The following is a 17,454-nucleotide window of genomic DNA, read 5'->3' as shown; positions in this document are numbered from 1 at the left end:
GAGTATATTCATTCTTCAGTTATAGTTCAGATAATCTGAATAGAAGATCTTGTGAAGACTTATACTCTGTTTTTTCTTATATCAGATCTTCTGCAGTGCTTCTCAAAGCCTGCAAACTCTTCAGATTATAGATACTCTCTTCAAGAATTCTCACAGAGATTCTCAGAGTGTTGACTCTCAGTGTTATAGAGAGTAGTTGTACAGGCTTCTTCTCTTCTTTCTCTCTCTTTTCTCATGAGGGATTGAGAGACTCTTCAGTCAATCTCTTCATAACACTCAGTCTGAGTATCTCATGAAGCTTTTCTGTCTTCTCTAGTCTCTCTGTGTCTGTTGCTCTGATCTTCTTAACATAGTCTGATCTGTGAGAGAGTCTGTCTGCTGAGTTCTTAGTTCTCTTAATATATTCTATCTTGAATCAGAACTCACTCAGTCTCTAAGCTCAGTGAACCTGTCACTGTGAGAGTTTCTTGATTGAAGTAAACTGTCATAAGCTATTATAATTAGTTCTAACAGTAATCACTGTTGCAAGGCTCTCAAAGTAGTGATATCAGTGATGAAAGAATTTCACTATTGTGAGAAGCTTCTGATTATAAATGTTATAGTTAATCTCTGCAGATTGTATCTTCTGTGAGAAAAAGATCACTGAAACTCAGTTCTCATTTAACTGTAGTTACAAGACTATTTCTGAAATCACAAAGAAGAAGACATCTGTCTTCAATCTGATTAAGAGTAAGAGATCAAAGTGAAACAGCATCACTGTATCTGTGAATATCTGTTTCAATCTTATAAAGATCTCATAAGCTTCTGAAGTAAGAAAGTTCTCACAGTTCTCTCTTCTCAATAATCTTTTCATTCTTCATTTATGAAATAACTTCTTCTTATTTTCATTCTTCAGTATGTCTGTAAGAGTCAAGAAGATTCTTATGAATACAAAGATAAATCATCTATAGAAATTCACAAAGCTCAGAAAGATCTGAATCTCATGAATACTAGTTAACTCTGATCATGATAGAATAGTCTCAATTTATGAAGATTTCATCTGAATATCATCTGTGATGATTATATATTCTAGGAAATTAATTCAGTGAGCACTGAAGTTGTACTTTGTAAGCTTAATATACAGTTCTGTCTCATCTAAGATCTTCAACACACTTTGCACATGCTCAGTATGTTCTTTCTTCTTTATAAAGTACATCATCACATCATTCAGATATATTATCATAAAGACATTTAGATATACATGAAGTGTTTTATTAATAAAAGACTGAAATACTGTAGAGACATTAGTCAGATCAAAAGACATCACTAGATATTCAAACAATCTCAGTGCAGTTCTAAAGACAGTCTTTTATTCATTCTCAGACTATATTCACAGCTGTGTATATACATTGATCACATTCAGTTATGTGAATATGACAGCTTCTGTGAGACAGTTGATTACATTCTTAATTAGAGATAGAGAGTAGCAGCTCTTTATTATCTTGAAGTTCAGGTTGCAGTAGTCTACACATAATCTGAGATCTTCATTCTTCTTCTTCATGAACATCACAGAGACTTCTATGAAGGCCTGTGAAGATTGAATGAAGTCATTCTTCAGATTCTTCTCTACATAGGTCTGCAAGATTTCTGTCTCATGATGAAAGAGTTTATAAATTGATTCTCAGAAGGGTTTCTACTCTTCTATCAAATCTATTATCAGATTCTTCTCACAGTGAGAAGAAAGCTCAGCTGCCTTAGCTAGGCTGAACATCTCTGCAAGATCTCAGTATTTCTCTAGTATCTGAAGCTCAGTTTTCATGACTGCAAGGTTCTCAGACACTCATAAAGTCATTATATAGATGAGCTTGTCTTCTCTAATCAACTCTGCAGCATCAACTGCTTCTATCTTTATAAGTAAGTCTGTCAACACTGATTGAAAGTATAAACCTGACTCATAAACAGCTATATATGAATTGTGTCTTTGAAGTCATGCAAGTCTTAAATATATATTATCTGTAATATCTGTGATAATCACAGTTTCTGTAAATCTTCTTCAGATTTCAGAGAGATCTTGTAATTCAAAGATAACTCTTACAAGTCTCTCAGCTCTCAGAACTGAGTTCTCACACTCTGCTTGTTATAAGAGCAGATTCTCAGTCTTCATCTTTCAGCTTATTCACTCTGTGAGCTTTAGAGATATCACAGTGATCTGAGATCCTGAGTTCATTAATACTTCTCATGCTTATGAGGCAGCAGCACTGCAATGTGATCTCTCTCTGTGAGCAAGCATTTTCATTGAGAAAGTAACAGATTCAGATATTAGCTTCAAGACTCTTAAGAAGGCTGTTACTGACTCTGTCTGTAACTTCTTAAATTTCTATTTTAATTTATCTGAACAGTTTGCATGAAGATGTTCTGATTTAGAACAGATGAAGCAGAGTTTCTTTTTCTTGATCTCTCTGTTGTATACTCTGTTCATGAGAGCTTGTGAAGCTCTCTCTCTCTACTCAGTAGTCAGACATGAATCTCTTTATATCTTGTCATCTTTTTCTGACAAACCTGTTCTCTGTTATTCTGATTCTTACAGAGCTGATCAATGATCTGCTCTCTGTAGATCTGTGACTCTCACAGTGATCTGTAAGTGATGAATGAGAGTCATCAGTTTCTTCAGAGTCAAGAGCTTAGAGTCTTACTCAATGAGCTTGTTCTGCATATCTTTATTCAGTCTCTTTACAAATATCATCATTCAGATCTTGTTTCAGAACTCTGTTTTCTCAGATCTCAATTCATATTATAATTTTATAAAGTACTGTGAGTAGTCTTCATCAGATTTCTCATCTCTTTTTCTAATATTGATGATTACAGCTCAGATGTTCTCTGTTCAGCTTACAAAGTCTCTTAACTTATTCTCTAGATAGGTCTTGAGAACAGATTATCAGAATCTCTTATGATCATTCTCTAGATAATTCAGTCAGTTCTTGACTTCAGTGTAATAGAGGCCTGTCATTATATAGATGATAGCTTCTTCATCTTTCATATCACACAGCTGGGCTTGTAAGTCAATTTCAAATGCAAACTTGTAAAAGCTTTTATAGATTATGATTTGATAGATAATCTTAAGTGATTATGACTTGAGAAAGTTTCTTTTCAGTTTATGAGTGTCTCTGAAGATCATGTCTAGAGACTCAGTTCAAGAATGTTTGCAGACAGTAAGCATTTCTTGTAGAAAAATAGCTTGATTTCATGAGAGATGCTTAAGAATGTTCTTCACTGAGATTGATTTATTCATGAATTCAGAGAGTTCCTCTGTCATAGATGTAGAGAATGATGTTCTGTGAGTGATTGATAAGTTCTCTGAGACTTCTTTCACAGAGATTATTCATGATTTGAGTGACTGCTTCTGAGTGCCTGCAGTAGAGTTTGCAGGGGTTGAAGTATATAAGTTTCTAGTTCTTTCAGTCATAACAGACAGTTGCTGACTGACTGAGCTTGAAATGTAAGAATAAGTGCTCACAGACAATTATTCAGGTGTTTGCAGCTTGACATGATATGTACTGTTAACTATTAGAAGTGTTCACAGTAGAAAGATAAAATGTAGAGATCAAATGTATAATAGCATTTAAGCTGAGTTGTGAATAGTATTCGCGAACTCCAGTCTATATAGTTGTGTGTAGCCAAGGGCTGCTAGCCCTATTGGTTACGCGAGAGATAGGAATAGGGGTAAAGAATCCGCGAGGAGCGGGATTTCTTACAGTTAGAGAAGACTGAGAAGCTTCTAAAATATAAATATATTTAAGACAAGCTTCAGATATATATCAAAGAGTATATTAAAACTTATAATATCTGTCAAAGAATAAAGATTCTGTAGTATAAGTAATATAGTAAGTTAATATCACTATCTATTTCAAAGAGCTTATAACAGAATCTATTAATGAATTTCATAGTTGATCTACTGAAGTCAATAAGAGTTAAAGAATATAACTCAATTTTAGTTATTATTGACTACTTTATAAAGATGATCAGATATATTTCTACTTATAAAAAGATTAAAGCCTCTGAATTGACTGATCTATTTTTAGATATTATTATTTATAATTACAGTGCTCTGAAATTATTAATAACAGATTAAGAATTTCTCTTCATCAGTAAATACTGATTAGCTTTTTACTATTATTTTATAATAAGATATCTTCTCAGTACTGCATTTCATCTGCAGACAGATAATCAGACTGAATATCAGAATCAAATACTACAACAGTATCTTGAAGTATTCTATTCATATTATCAGAATGATTGACTCAAACATCTTCTGACTGCTGAATTCATATATATTAATATAAAGAATGTAATCTTAAAGATATCTTCTTTCTATACTTATTATAAATATAATTCTTCATTACTCAGTTATGTTATAAATGATGTTTCAAAGAGAGAAATAGACAGTTAGAATGTTAAATAGATACAGAGAACAGAGTATCTCTCAGTATTAGAAGTAAAAGTAAGATTAAAACTTTTAAATAAAATTTATAAGAAGATGATAAAAAGCATTCACTATACTTAGAAGTAATAGATAAAATACTATAATTAAAAATATCTTTCAATGAAGTTCTTGATAGAGAATCAAGTACTACTTTCAGTAAAGAATATCAAGATAATAAGACTGTGTAACTATCTAATGTTAAAACCATGTAATGGGATCAGTCGAATTGATAATAAGACTATCAAAAAATCTGGTCCTGGTCCCAGACACGGTCACACGGTCAGTCTATTTATATGATTCATGATTTTGCTAGATCTTACAGATGTAAAAGTTGAGAATGCTTAATTTTACATTTGTATTTGGTTTTGACAGACTATCTTGGTGGATTGGGTGTTTTTGTATGTGATTCTTGTTATCTCGAGGGGGGTGTTGGCCGTTACGGCCGTTGCGGTTAGCGATCCCACCAGATCACGTGACCCACCACTATATTATGTTCATGTAGATAGATCTATCAATACAACCTTCAACTATCCTACAGTTCTTTGTGTTCGCGGATCCGCGGAGTCCGCGGGGCGGGGAGGGATGCGATTTGCGATTTGCGACTTGCGACTTGCGACTTGCGGGCCGGGGGTGCGAGATAGTATAAATAGTCTAAATTATGGAGAATGGCTGTGGAGAATACATAGTAGTCAGAGGGGCGGGATAGCGGGGGCGGGCGGGATGTTCGTATTGTTTGAAAGGCTGCTTGGAATAAGTGAAAGATTTAATTAAGCTTATGCTGAGCTTTCTTCTCTGTCTTCATAGTTACAGTTCTATATAGATTTGTGCAACTCAGAAACAAAACACTCTCATCAAAGCCGACCCTGCTGAGAACCACCACCACATCATCCCTCTTCCAGTGCTTACCCCGTATGCCGGGTAACGTCATATGCAACATAAACTCTATTCATTCGGGCTAGGTTTATATATAGAGCAATTTAATACGAACCAGTCATGATTTCTGCCGGCGACTCTTCGACACCTCTACATTAACCTAGCATGGAAAGTTGAGAGAGTGGTGTTGTACTTCGTTATTTTTTATTTTTTATTTTTTCTATATGCGCGATAATATGCATGATATACGTCGCATCCCTGCTGCATGGTGCATGCTGGCATTCGAGAGAGCGGGGTGCGTGAGGGTGATTGGCGAGAAAAAAACTGGCAAAGACAAACAAAGACTTTGAAGAAGGGGAAAACTGGAAAGGTAACGATGTTTAGAAAAAAAAATTATTTTAATATCGAAATAGTATCTTGCAGTAAATATATTTGGATTTTTATAAAGCTGCGAAAAGCCTTCGAGGAAAAAGGAAACACAAAAGTAAACAAACCATAAGCCAGTATTAACATATAGACGGGATTGGTATATATATCCAGATTTCTGCAATGTTCACTTTCCACGCATGAGTTGGCCAACTCGAGGACAAAGAAAGGGAGTTAAAAAAAAAACAAAGAATGCAAAAGAATGCGTAGCGATACTCTTCAAGCGCGAAGGTTTTCCAGCCGGGCGGAAAGACTGTCGCCCGTTCCGAAATTACCATCTGAAGGGGTAGTTCCTCAAATGGGTGCGCCGGTCCAATTTCTTCCTCGAAATGCCCCTACTAAATTCCATAGCCGTCATTTACCAAGACCCAAGCCCAACATGCGTAAGGGCAAAAGTTAATAACTTATGCTTCTAGCGAATCCAGATCAATCACGTCCTCCCTCCTCCGGATCATAAGGGGCGCAATGGGGTTCGCACTAATCGAAAACGAATACCTAAATGGCTTAATCATCGACCCTTCCACTACCTTCAGATCATATTTTAGGAGCAAATGGCAGAGTAGCACTTTGACCTCGTTGGCGGCGAAGAACCGGCCTGGGCAGGCATGCTGGCCATGTCCGAAGGCAAGATGATCTGGGCTAGTGCTGACGAATTGTGAGCTGTTTTCTTGTCCGGGGACCTGGCGCATGTTATAGAAACGGTAGCCGTCCCATTGGTCTGCGTTGGTGTGGACTCGGGGATCCCACATGCTGTGGCTAGAGACTACTGTGTGAGTGTCCTTAGGAATGGTGGTGCCATCGGATAGAGTGATATCGGTAGTTGCTACGCGGCCCATGCTGACTGAAGGCTTGTAAGTACGGGGTATGTTTTGTCATTTAATTTAATTTTCCCCTTAATGTCCGTTCCAATATGCCTCGTTCAGGGGATATAAGGGGGAAGGCAGATGTCTTACTAGACGTAATGGGCTTCATGCGCTGGCTCTCTTTGATGACGCTGTCCAGAAGCTTCATTTTATAGAGTGAGGTTTTTTTCCACCCGCCTTCTCTCAGAGCTTCGATTATCTCCTTTCTCAACGGTTCGATGATTTCCGGATGCGAAGCTATGTCAAGAATCACTTGGGTTGAGAGGTCGCTCTACATGACAATGCAAGTTGTTAGTATTAAGTACCAATGAGAATATCATGCTTGGTTTTATGGGTCGGTTCTTGGGATATTGTGCCAACAATCTTAGATCCAGACCGACCACCACCTTGTCACTTCTCAAAATGTGCCGAATAGTCCGAGGATTCTCTTACCGTAGTATGAATAGCAGCAAGACCGAGTCCAAGCTGGCCTATAACAGGATCAACATAAGTACCCTCGGCTCTTGAGGCGTTTTCAAACCATTCAATAGCATCATTCAACCCAGGGGGTTCCTTTCCCTGGGGTGCGAGGGCTGCTTTGTGCTCAGCACGCTTCTTCAAAATAGGCCCAATGACCGTACGTGCTCTGGCAACTTCTGCTCGAGACGCCCTGCACCTCGGCAAGAACCAGTGGACGATATCACGAAGATAGGAAGGCCACATTCTTAGGGAATCTGCAGCTGCGAACGCATGGAGAGTGTAGTTGATAGTAATGTCTAGCCACCTTTCATCGTGGCAGAGTTCGTCGCCGAGGAAGACCTTGGAGGAGAGGCGGGCAATGATTTGTAGAAGTTCATTTTTCAGGGTAATTTGATGCCACTCTGCTCAGCGTAAATTAGCAACCAGCACATCAATGTTCTGGGTTCTGGGATTGGAGTCTCACCTTTGTTGTCTGTTAAAATTTCCCGAAGAGACAATGTGGCTTCATCAGAGAGCGGTTTTGTTACTTTGGCTGAGAAAATGATTCAAGTAAGTAAGAATGTTTGACTCAGGACTGAGAGTCTGAGTAGTTTAGAAGGCGAGGCCGGCCAGAGACTTCTTACCAAGATAAGTAGTCAACTGGCGTTGGACTATAGACTTTGCAACTCTCATGTTACATCCATCGGTATTGAAGACTTCGAAGCCTGGGAGGTGACCGAAAAAGGCCTTCATCATTCTGGCGTTAGCTTTGTACTGTTCTTCTATCTTAGAACCAACCAAGGTAGCCTTACCCTAGAGGTATTCAATTCAAAGCTTAGGCGGGCATCGTTCTTAATCTCATTGGCAACATTGGGAGGGAGAACCGTGACTTCTCCGCTATCTGCTTGGACACGAAACGGCTTGTTGCCAGTCACAGCAAAGCCCTTTTCTATCATCGGAATTGCATTGTGAACGAATTCCTGCTTGATCCTCTGATCCGAAACTTCGAACCACCGCTTGGGGTTGATAAGCGGCACATTTGGTTTGCGACGTTGTAGAGTGTAGAATAAGATCAAAGTCAAGGCGGTGACAACAAAGGTGACAGAGGGCAGGTTGGATGTTGATACCAACTCCGCCAGGTAGCCACTTTTCGGCTCTAGAGCTGCCATTTCGTTCCGTACAGCAGGAGTCAATAATGGATCATACTAGTTCAAGGTACCACCAGGAAGGCTGAGACTGTACCGGGGACCAGGTCAGCTTTATATAAAACCAATAATGGCCGGAGTTAATTTCGCGCCGGAGGACCCAAAATTTCTTCATCGTGTGCCTTTGGGTTTGGGACTCTGGCTGGCTGCACGGCACAGATCATTTCTGCATCGGGCTTCTTAGAGGCGGAGCAAGTCCATGAAATCTTCATAAGAGCCAGGCAATCAATGCGTGCATAAAGCCGCCAGCGTTGAAGTTGAACAAAGTCGGTCCCGGAAAAGGCCATATCTCGTCCTGGAACACTCTAGTCTGGATAGGGAGATCCCATTCCGAAAACGCCTGCTGGGCCACATGGGTTAGAGCTTAGCACCTGATAGTCAAACGGAGCTAGACTCAGCCAAAGCAAACGAATTAACAGAACCCTATTAATACCGGAGGTCCGCCCTGACATGGTAAACTGTTGGTAGTGCTCCGGCTACTATTGGAGGATTAGAACGTTGTGGTATTTTGATATATGTACATGTACATGTACACTCGACCAGCGTCCCATCCAAGGCGGGCAAGTATGACAGGTTCGGGTGGCACGTGACTTAGGCTAACATACCCTTACCAATTGTAGGCTACTGGGGCAAAAGAGCTCAGTCACCACCAGCGCTGCTGGTAGAAGGGCCGATCAACCCCCGGACCCTCAACACCAATCTCTTCCAAAACAGGCTTTGCTCACATCAGCTATATTGGCCATAGAACCTTCAACCAACATGTTCCATCATGATTCCCTCTTTGTCAACCAGATTGTGGAAGATGTGGTATCTAATCTCAATGCGACGCGACCTCCGCATTAAGGACTGACTTGTGCGGATGCGAATTAAAACGTGAGAGGTAGGCACTGTACTCCGTCATTCATACGTCAATACTTTGAAAACTACATTCAAAGACTAGTTACTCCGTATTCCGCACTCCGTATGTAATATCATGTAGTTACACACTAAACCTATAAAAAGGTAGTGAGTGTCTCTTGACCCGATGTAAATAACTTGGCCCCGCCCGTTGTTGTACGGTTTAGCTCGACGCCGTTCGATAGGGTCGTTTTTGGCCCGACGCTCATATCGCTTAAATAGCTGGACTGTGGAGCAGTGCTGTGGAGGCGCCAGGAACAGGGACTCCGATTCTCCACTATTTATAGGGAGTAGTGTACTTCGGATGTATGTACGCCTTTTGCAGACTCCCGGGCCGATAGTCTGGAGGGAGCATACCTCCGTACACATAAGTGGGCTGGGATTCTCGGGGCTTGCTCTTCCCGCTCGTCCCACTATCTGAAAGTTCCGTCAGCAAAGGAATTGTTTTTGGTACATTACTCCGTACATGCATAGGTAGTCTGGTAGAGCACGAGAGGCGCACTATCAATCCCAGGCAGTTGTCCAAAACTGTGCTCGATGTAATAACGCATTGGTAGGATAGCCCACACCGTTACGGAGTAGTGATCCTTCTCATAGGAGTCAGCTCGGTTGTCGGATCTCACCAAAAATAGCGCAGAAGATATAAATACCCTTTCTCTGGGCTGGTAGTTCTCACTCTGCCTGTGACGGGATGCGCACTGCGTAGTGAGTGAAACTCGAAGACGACCGATTTGACAAACTGAACTTGACGGGCTTTGAATCCGAAGATTTAAGCTTTGAGCCGGACAAATTCATATCAGCTGCAGTATCCTATAGTGCTTCGGAACATGGCTATAGACCTTCTTACTCCAGGTCCATCCTGAGACGCTCCAACCCGTGGTTTATCAGCACAGAGATGTTGAATGTGCAAAACTGTGGAAACTACGGCCTCCTGGAACATTGCGGCCATGGCACGCTGTACAATCCCGCCAGTATTATTTGTTTTTTCCACTGAATCCCAATAGAGGTCTCAGGTGGAATGGAGATATTACTCCTAAATCGATCGCTTCCGCAGAACACCCAACTGGAACGAGGGATCTTGCACAGCAGAGTGGCCCATAGTCACTTTCGATGGCCTGTTCATGACGTGATATCCGCAGTGTCAGAAAGCAGAACCTGTGATCTCGATGAGAGCTGAGCTCTGTCTGTTGATGTCGTGGCTTCAGGCTCCGTCAGGTTCTCACTCCAACTCTGCTCCCCTCTCCGCCACAACTACCCCCTCGCGGTGCATCGTCATCATAACGGCTTGCCTACCACTATGATAGGGATAATAGTGGGTGGGGCCGCAAGTAGCTCTCAAGGCGAAATGTTTTAAGGCCTATTTGGCTGGAAAGCTTTTGGTGCCACCACAGTGGGCGTTAGTTACGCCGTGACGCCAAGACATAGAGCTGAGTAACTGCGCCGATAGACGCGGAAATGTGTAGGATAAGATTGTTTTAGCAAGCAAACGCCGGATAAGAACATATATATGGCTAGATATCTCAAGATGGCATGCCCGCTTTCAGGTTTAACCCCTTTACTGCAGTGGTCTACCTTCTCAAAGGCACCTAGCATACCTACAGTTCGAGGACCAAAATTGAGAGCAGGCCGGCCAGATAAATGCTTTTTCTCTTGAATGCATTCACACGAACGGAAGATGTGGATATTCGGATACTTTAAGAAGTGTTACTTTTGAGCTGTGGTCTCCTCAGCTTCGCGGCTTGCAACAGCCAGCTGTTAATGTCCAGATCTGCAAACCCTTGTGCGTACAGTTATTGGTGGAGAGTCAAATGGTTTTCCGGTAGCCCTAGGGACCATTACATCGGCTATATTCAAGTTACATAGTTGGGTTTTCTAACACTAAAAAGACAAATTCCAAAAAGCAGCGCCCAACCAACCAACTCAATCAAATTCGTCCTCGCTAGAGATATTCTGTAGTAGAAGAACTGTATCATCATCAATATCCTCTCCCATGTTGTGGCTTAGGCAAGGACTGTCATCACCCTTACCATCACCAGAGCCAGCATGGTCATCACTTCCAGGCTCCTCCCCATCAACAGTCTCATCAACAAATTCTATTCCCTCCTCATCTAGCCATTCATACTCATAGCCCTGGTCCTGTTCGTCTTCTTCTTTTATCGATAAGGCTAAAGATGCATCGGACGGTGTCGTCCCACCCGTACCTTCATCCAGCTCGCTGTTTTGAAGTTTGAACCCTGGCGTTGTTGTGGCAGGCTCCATTCGATGTTTTCGACTTGTGTCGGGGCTGCCATCGATAACAAGGTCGAGCTTCCGTTTCGAACGCACATGTACTACATGCGGGCGCTTGGAGATGCGGGTGAAGATGGAAAGCGGTGTGCCGCCAGGCCGGGGACCGAATTCATGCAGACCGGTCTATTTGGATATTTTCAATCATTATTAAAATTGTTATTCATTCCTCCCCGACGTGTACAGAGCCGATATATCCATATGAAATTTACATCCCTGTCGTCTAGAAAGACAAACCAAAAACAAAACAAAACAAAATAAAAAATAAAAAGGCTCCGACCAAGCAGGGACCCTAGGTGAATACCTCATCGAGAGGGAGAGAAACTCGCTCGGCTTGGGATGACGTTAAGTACGTACGTACATACCTTTTTAATTACAAATGGAACGATCCTGAGCGATCTCCCATGCATAAGCCCGACTTTTTCAACCTTAGCCACCTCCGCAAATCGCACACGTTTCATGCGCACTCGTGATCGAAGGCTAGGGGGTAGCCAATGCCAACAAAGCTTTATGCGTGTAGTGACCCCGGAGTCCCATGTTATGCCCGAGAGGGCCTCGTGAAGGACAGGTGGCTGTGTTCCCCTGAACCGCGAAGCCATTTCGTTTATGACGATAACAACACAATTTAATCTGGCAGCAAGTTTTTTCAAATCCATAACCAGATTACCGATGATTTTCCAGCGAGTTCTTTCATCTTTGGATTCCGCGGTTGTCCTGTGTTTTGGGTTACTGTTTCTCGGTGGTAGTTTGGTGCGGTATTCGGAGGTGAAGAGGGAGGAGATGGAGTCAATTACGATTAGGCCTGTTTCTTGGGGTGGGAAGCCCTTTGGCGGGTGAGATATTAGGGCTAGGAGATGTGCAAGTGTTGGTGGGTGGAAATATATTAGCTCGTTGAGGATTTCGTCGCTCCTGCCTCCATTTGACGCTGCATCGGATGAGTTGTCGGATAAGCCTGAAACTCTAACTCTTTGGCAGATGTCTTTGAGCCTTGTTGGGTTCATAGGGCCAGCGGTATCTACCAATGTCAGATAGTATATCCATGTAAAATTATAATTTGTAGGTAATAGGGTTACTGTGAGCTCAGGGTTCCCTGAAATAATCAGACGAGGAGCACGACTCCCTGGCAATGATACTAACCTATCCAGATAACTTTCTGCGCCGCTTGTAATACCCGTGCCGCAATTCCCATTCTGTAAGTATTCAATCAGCTACATTTGTTTGTATCTCAACTCATGGGTTATTAATAGCCCAGTCTTAAACGCGGATGATGGCGACGCTTTCGAGAATACTCACGCAAGTGAGGTCTTCCCCACTCCCCGCGGTCCTGTAACCTCTGTAACATCTCCGCGCTTGATACCCTTCGCAGGCACATCCTGGTGGCCGTTATAACGTTGACTGTTCCGTCCGGGGCCCAAAGGGGATGGTCTCAGTCCAGAGGGCAGTGCCAGAGCAGCATCCAGGCGTGGGAGCCCAGTAGATACTGCACCATCACCCTCCCAGGTTGACAGAGGAGGTAATTTAACCCTCCCGAAGGCATGAAATGAGCCCTTTGGGCGTTTCTTTTGGCGGGCTATTAAACACAGTTAGTTAGCAATATGATTTTCGAAGCGGAATGCAAAATTGGCCTGGATAAAGAAATGTTGGGCGACCCAAGCGGCCCCTGCACAGAGTTCGATTATATCTGATATATATATACATAGGCATTGCAGCAGTCACTTATGAGGCACCAGAACTCATTCACGATCCCTTTTCTGTTTTATTCATGGTGCATATTGGTAGTACTAGAGCTATTCATACCTTCGTCCGGGCTGGAAAACTTCGCGATATCTTCTTCCTGGGTTGCCATCGGATGCTACATTTATTCGACAGACCCCGTGATGTGGTATTTAGGATAAAGCAAGGCTATATAAGTGGAGATACAAAATGGAATGACGTTTGTGAGTGACGGGGGTATCACGAATGAGGTATTGGCAGTTGGCAGCTTGAGTTGATGTTCGATGTTTGCAAGGGAATCATGATTTTGATGGTGCAACTTTAAATAGATTTAACCTCACTTCATGCTTCCTTGATTGAAATTAAGTGAAAAATTAAGCCAGTAACTTACTTTATGAATTAGCGTACTTAACGCTCGCTCAAATTCTTCCTTCATTTCATCCACCTTCAAACACTCACAACATGCACTACAAAGCAGTTATACCAGCAGCAATTGATGATTTGAATCTGCAATTGATTCCCAATTACACTAAAACTGCTAAAAAATATGAAATCAGTTAATATATATTATCATAGAATTACAACATGATTTAAATATAAAGAAAGAAAACAATCTCTATTCACTGTAAAAGTTTTTTAGATTTAGAAGAAGAAAGACTTCTTTTTCATATTAATTCACTTACTAATCACAGTTTCTCTTAAACTATTATATAACTTCAATTCTTCATAATCTCTGTAAGAGGCCTACGCCGAATAGATTGGTATAATATATAGATCTTATTAGACTGGCCGCTGGGACCATGAATTTCATATTTGATCTCATTTGATCTGGTCTCATACATTTCTTGGCGTGAATCCTGCTGGAACTGGCTATTAAAAAAACATGTAAAGTGACTATATATCAGATCTTAAAATGAAATCATGACTTGAAAAAAATGAGAAAGTGATCTCATTTGATTTCATTTAGTCTCATTCTTAGTATAAAGTTACTATTTTTAGATATTTTAAGGTTTTTTTTAGACTATTTTTAATTTTTTAAAAAGTAATGCTTTTTGATAACACTCAAATGAGATTTAAAGTCATTTAAAGCAATAAAAATAATTTAAATTGAGAAGTGAAAATCATGATCTCATTTGAAAAATGTGATAAGAGTAGACAGTAAGTCTCACTGAGACAGTATAAGACTACTATCTAATGTTAAAACTGTGTAATGAGATCAGTTGAATTGATAATGAGTGTGGCGGGCTGCGCCCGATCAATCATATAGACTATTTCATTACACTCCATAGATTCTTCCATTCCCGATCGCCGATCCGCGGCCGCTACGAACGCGTACGCTCCGATTCTCGTACGCTCTGATTCTCGGCCATTCCCAATCACTGATCCGCGGCTGCTACGAACGCGCGTATATTCTTCCGCCCCGAAGCTCCACCACATACACCACCACATATGTGTATAAATATCCACCTTGATCACTGATTCTTGCACTTTCTCTTTCTTTCCTTCTCTAATGTTTTTATCTTTGTTATATAAGACCTATCTATTATACCAATCTATTCAGCGTAGGCCTCTTACACTATAAAAATGTTCATTGTCTTCTTATTAGAAAACAATTATTCATGCATTGTCTTCTCATCAGAAATGATTATTCATTGAGAGATATCTGAACATGTAACAATGTGTAAGAAACAGTCACACAGTTAAGCAGACACTGAGTCCTTAGATAGAAGCTTGCTTGCCAGTTACTCTGACCCTGTAACAAGATCTTACAAGAGAATGTCAGTAAAAGATCTGAGAGTTCTGACACTCAGACATATAAAAATATAATTACACTTCTTCAGATTTCACAGATATCATATATCTGACAATTAATATAATCATATCTAATGATAATATGAAATTCTTGAACATGAGCATAGATGCAGTGCCACAGTGACTCTGAGTAATGTTGAAACTACAACAATAATAAATAGCTGATATGTATACAACTCAATAACATCAATATGAAGAGATTCAATAATTATCATAATAAGAAACTCATGCAATTTCAGCATCTACAGAATTGAATACAAAAGTGCTGAAAGAATGCTTAGATACTTCTACATATTTCAATACTTCTGATCTCACTCTCTACTCATCATGAAGAATGGAAATGCTTATGAAACTGAGTGTAGATGAAGATTTCATCAGTTCATTAATCAATCAAGATTGATATATCAATGAATGATTGAAGAATTGTACAAAACAGAAGTTTCATTCATGAATGAAAGCATGTGAACCAGTGTTATGAATATCTGATAATATTATAAAATATCTTGATGTTCTGTTCTGAGACACTGTCATGCAATAGAAAGTATTAGATTGATTACAGAGTATCTGACAGAGAAACACTTCTCTTATAATATTCATCTCTGACTTCAACATCAAGATTCTAGAAGCAGGAGATCAGTCTTGAGAGAATTGAATGAAAATTAGCATGCTTAAGAAGACATTGACTTTTGAACTCTTACAGACTCTTATAAGTGTAGATAAAGACTCAACTTATAAAGACTTCTGCACACAGCTCTGAACAATGAATGATCATTTTATCAAGCTCAAGAATATACAGAACAGTGATAGAAGATGTTACATCTCAGTGACTCATACATCTGCACTGAGAAATAACAATGATGCAGATGCCATGAATTGAATAGACTCAAATATCTATATATAAGCAAGAGTCTCTGCTGTCTGAACAGGCTTTCAGATTTCTGAGATCACTTCTGAAGAAGCTGCTGATTGACATTAATATAGAGTATGTATTAACTGTAACTGATCAGAACACATTGCTTTCAACTGCTGATTAATCTATGTGTCTTCACATTCAAGAGAAGAATCAGTACCTTCTTATTTAAAGAATGAATCAGTGTCTGTTCATATCAATCATATTGTATTAGAGAAAGATTCAGAGAATAACTATGAGAATGCTCTGATGAAACAGAAAAAAGATTAGCTTCTGTTCAAATTTGTAAATAGAAGCTTGAAGAGGTCAGATGACAATGATTTGAAGAGAAGATGATAATGAATGTAATTCTTGTATTCACTGTGATTAATAACATGTATAATATGAAGATTATGATAGACAGTGATCTATGCTACTATGCAATGATAAAATCTTCAGTTGTAAGATATTATAATCTTCAGTGTACTTCTCTATCAAAACCCTGACTTCTTGCAGGATTTGATGATTCAAAAGACATTTGTACTCATTACATGATGAAGCTGATCATAGATGTAGAAGAATATCAATGTGAAGATGTCTATGCATATGAAGTTAATAATCTTGATTATAATCTTATATTAGAACTTGTCTGACTATCTGAACAAGGCATCTTGTTGAATGCTTGAAACAGAAGCTTGATATTCTCTAACAATGATAGAGTTCATGAAAATAACATTCACAAGATCATGAATCTGACACAGATCTCTGTCAATGTGTACAAAATACTCTGAAAAAGAAGTCATCATTAAAATCACTGACAGAGTCACTGATAGCAAGATTATATATCAATCTATTCTGTCAGTCTGACTGATATTAAAAAGACTCTAGAAAAGTTATTCTGTATTATAATAACAGATTCTTGTATGAAACTCTCTTAATAATATTATGAATATCTAGATGTCTTCTGACAAGATAATATTATAAATATATCTCTCTTATGAGGTTCTGAAGTGAATCACAGTATCAAGTTAGAGAAAAAGAATGATAAGAACTCTGAACTGTTATGAGACTCTCTTTATAACATGTTCTGAGATAAACTTCTTCTTCTTTGAAAGACACTCAATGATCTGTTGAATAAAGAATTCATACATGTTAGCAACTCTTCTACTGCAGTCTCTATTCTCTTTGTAAAGAAATCAGGTGAAGAACTCTGATTCTGTGTGAACTACTGAGATCTGAACAGATTGATAAAGAAAGATTAATATCTCTTATCTCTTATCAATGAAACTCTAGCATGAATCAGATAAGCTCAATGATTTATAAAACTAGATGTCATTGCTGCATTTTATAAGATTTGTATTACTGAAGAAGATGAATAGCTTACAGCATTCTGAACATATTATGATCTCTTTGAATGAATAGTTACATTCTTTGAACTGACTAATGCTCTCAGTATATTTCAGAAGTATATCAACTGAGCACTCTGAGATTTTCTTGATAAGTTTGTATCTGCTTATCTAGATAACATTCTCATCTTCACTGATAAATTCAGAAAAGAATATCAAGAATATGTGTAAAAGATATTACAATAAC

The 17,454-nt window shown here is 39.6% G+C and overlaps 3 protein-coding genes across 4 annotated transcripts; all 3 read right to left on the bottom strand.

Annotated features, from left to right (window-relative positions):
- Positions 1-6,162: 6,162 nt before the first annotated feature.
- Positions 6,163-8,228, bottom strand: BDCG_06370 (trichothecene C-8 hydroxylase; the record flags this gene model as incomplete). Its single annotated transcript, XM_045422103.1, has 6 exons — positions 6,163-6,599; positions 6,712-6,892; positions 7,054-7,481; positions 7,544-7,612; positions 7,704-7,806; positions 7,872-8,228. 6 exons carry the CDS (start codon positions 8,226-8,228, stop codon positions 6,163-6,165), a joined length of 1,575 nt encoding a protein of 524 aa, XP_045277818.1.
- Positions 8,229-9,833: 1,605 nt separating this feature from the next.
- BDCG_06369 (uncharacterized protein) lies at positions 9,834-10,110 on the bottom strand (the record flags this gene model as incomplete). Its single annotated transcript, XM_045422102.1, has 2 exons — positions 9,834-9,971; positions 10,009-10,110. The coding sequence occupies 2 exons, from the start codon at positions 10,108-10,110 to the stop codon at positions 9,834-9,836; spliced, it is 240 nt and encodes a 79-aa protein (XP_045277817.1).
- Positions 10,111-10,592: 482 nt separating this feature from the next.
- Positions 10,593-13,500, bottom strand: BDCG_06368. Of its 2 annotated transcripts, XM_045422101.1 has the most exons (5): positions 13,245-13,500; positions 12,741-13,017; positions 12,585-12,637; positions 11,813-12,462; positions 10,593-11,573 (listed from the first exon to the last, which is right to left on the bottom strand). In XM_045422101.1, exons 1-5 carry the CDS (start codon positions 13,291-13,293, stop codon positions 11,082-11,084), a joined length of 1,521 nt encoding a protein of 506 aa, XP_045281658.1. In that variant the 5' UTR covers positions 13,294-13,500; the 3' UTR covers positions 10,593-11,081. The 2 variants fall into 2 exon arrangements, with proteins under 2 accessions (XP_045281658.1, XP_045281659.1); XM_045422100.1 differs by having other exon boundaries at positions 10,779-11,573; positions 11,813-12,608; positions 13,245-13,484.
- Positions 13,501-17,454: the final 3,954 nt, after the last annotated feature.

The sequence above is a fragment of the Blastomyces dermatitidis genome (genome assembly GCF_000003525.1).
Source record: "Blastomyces dermatitidis ER-3 genomic scaffold supercont1.6, whole genome shotgun sequence".
Taxonomy (NCBI): Eukaryota; Fungi; Ascomycota; class Eurotiomycetes; order Onygenales; family Ajellomycetaceae; genus Blastomyces; species Blastomyces dermatitidis.
This window is presented reverse-complemented; position numbering and strand designations above follow the sequence as displayed.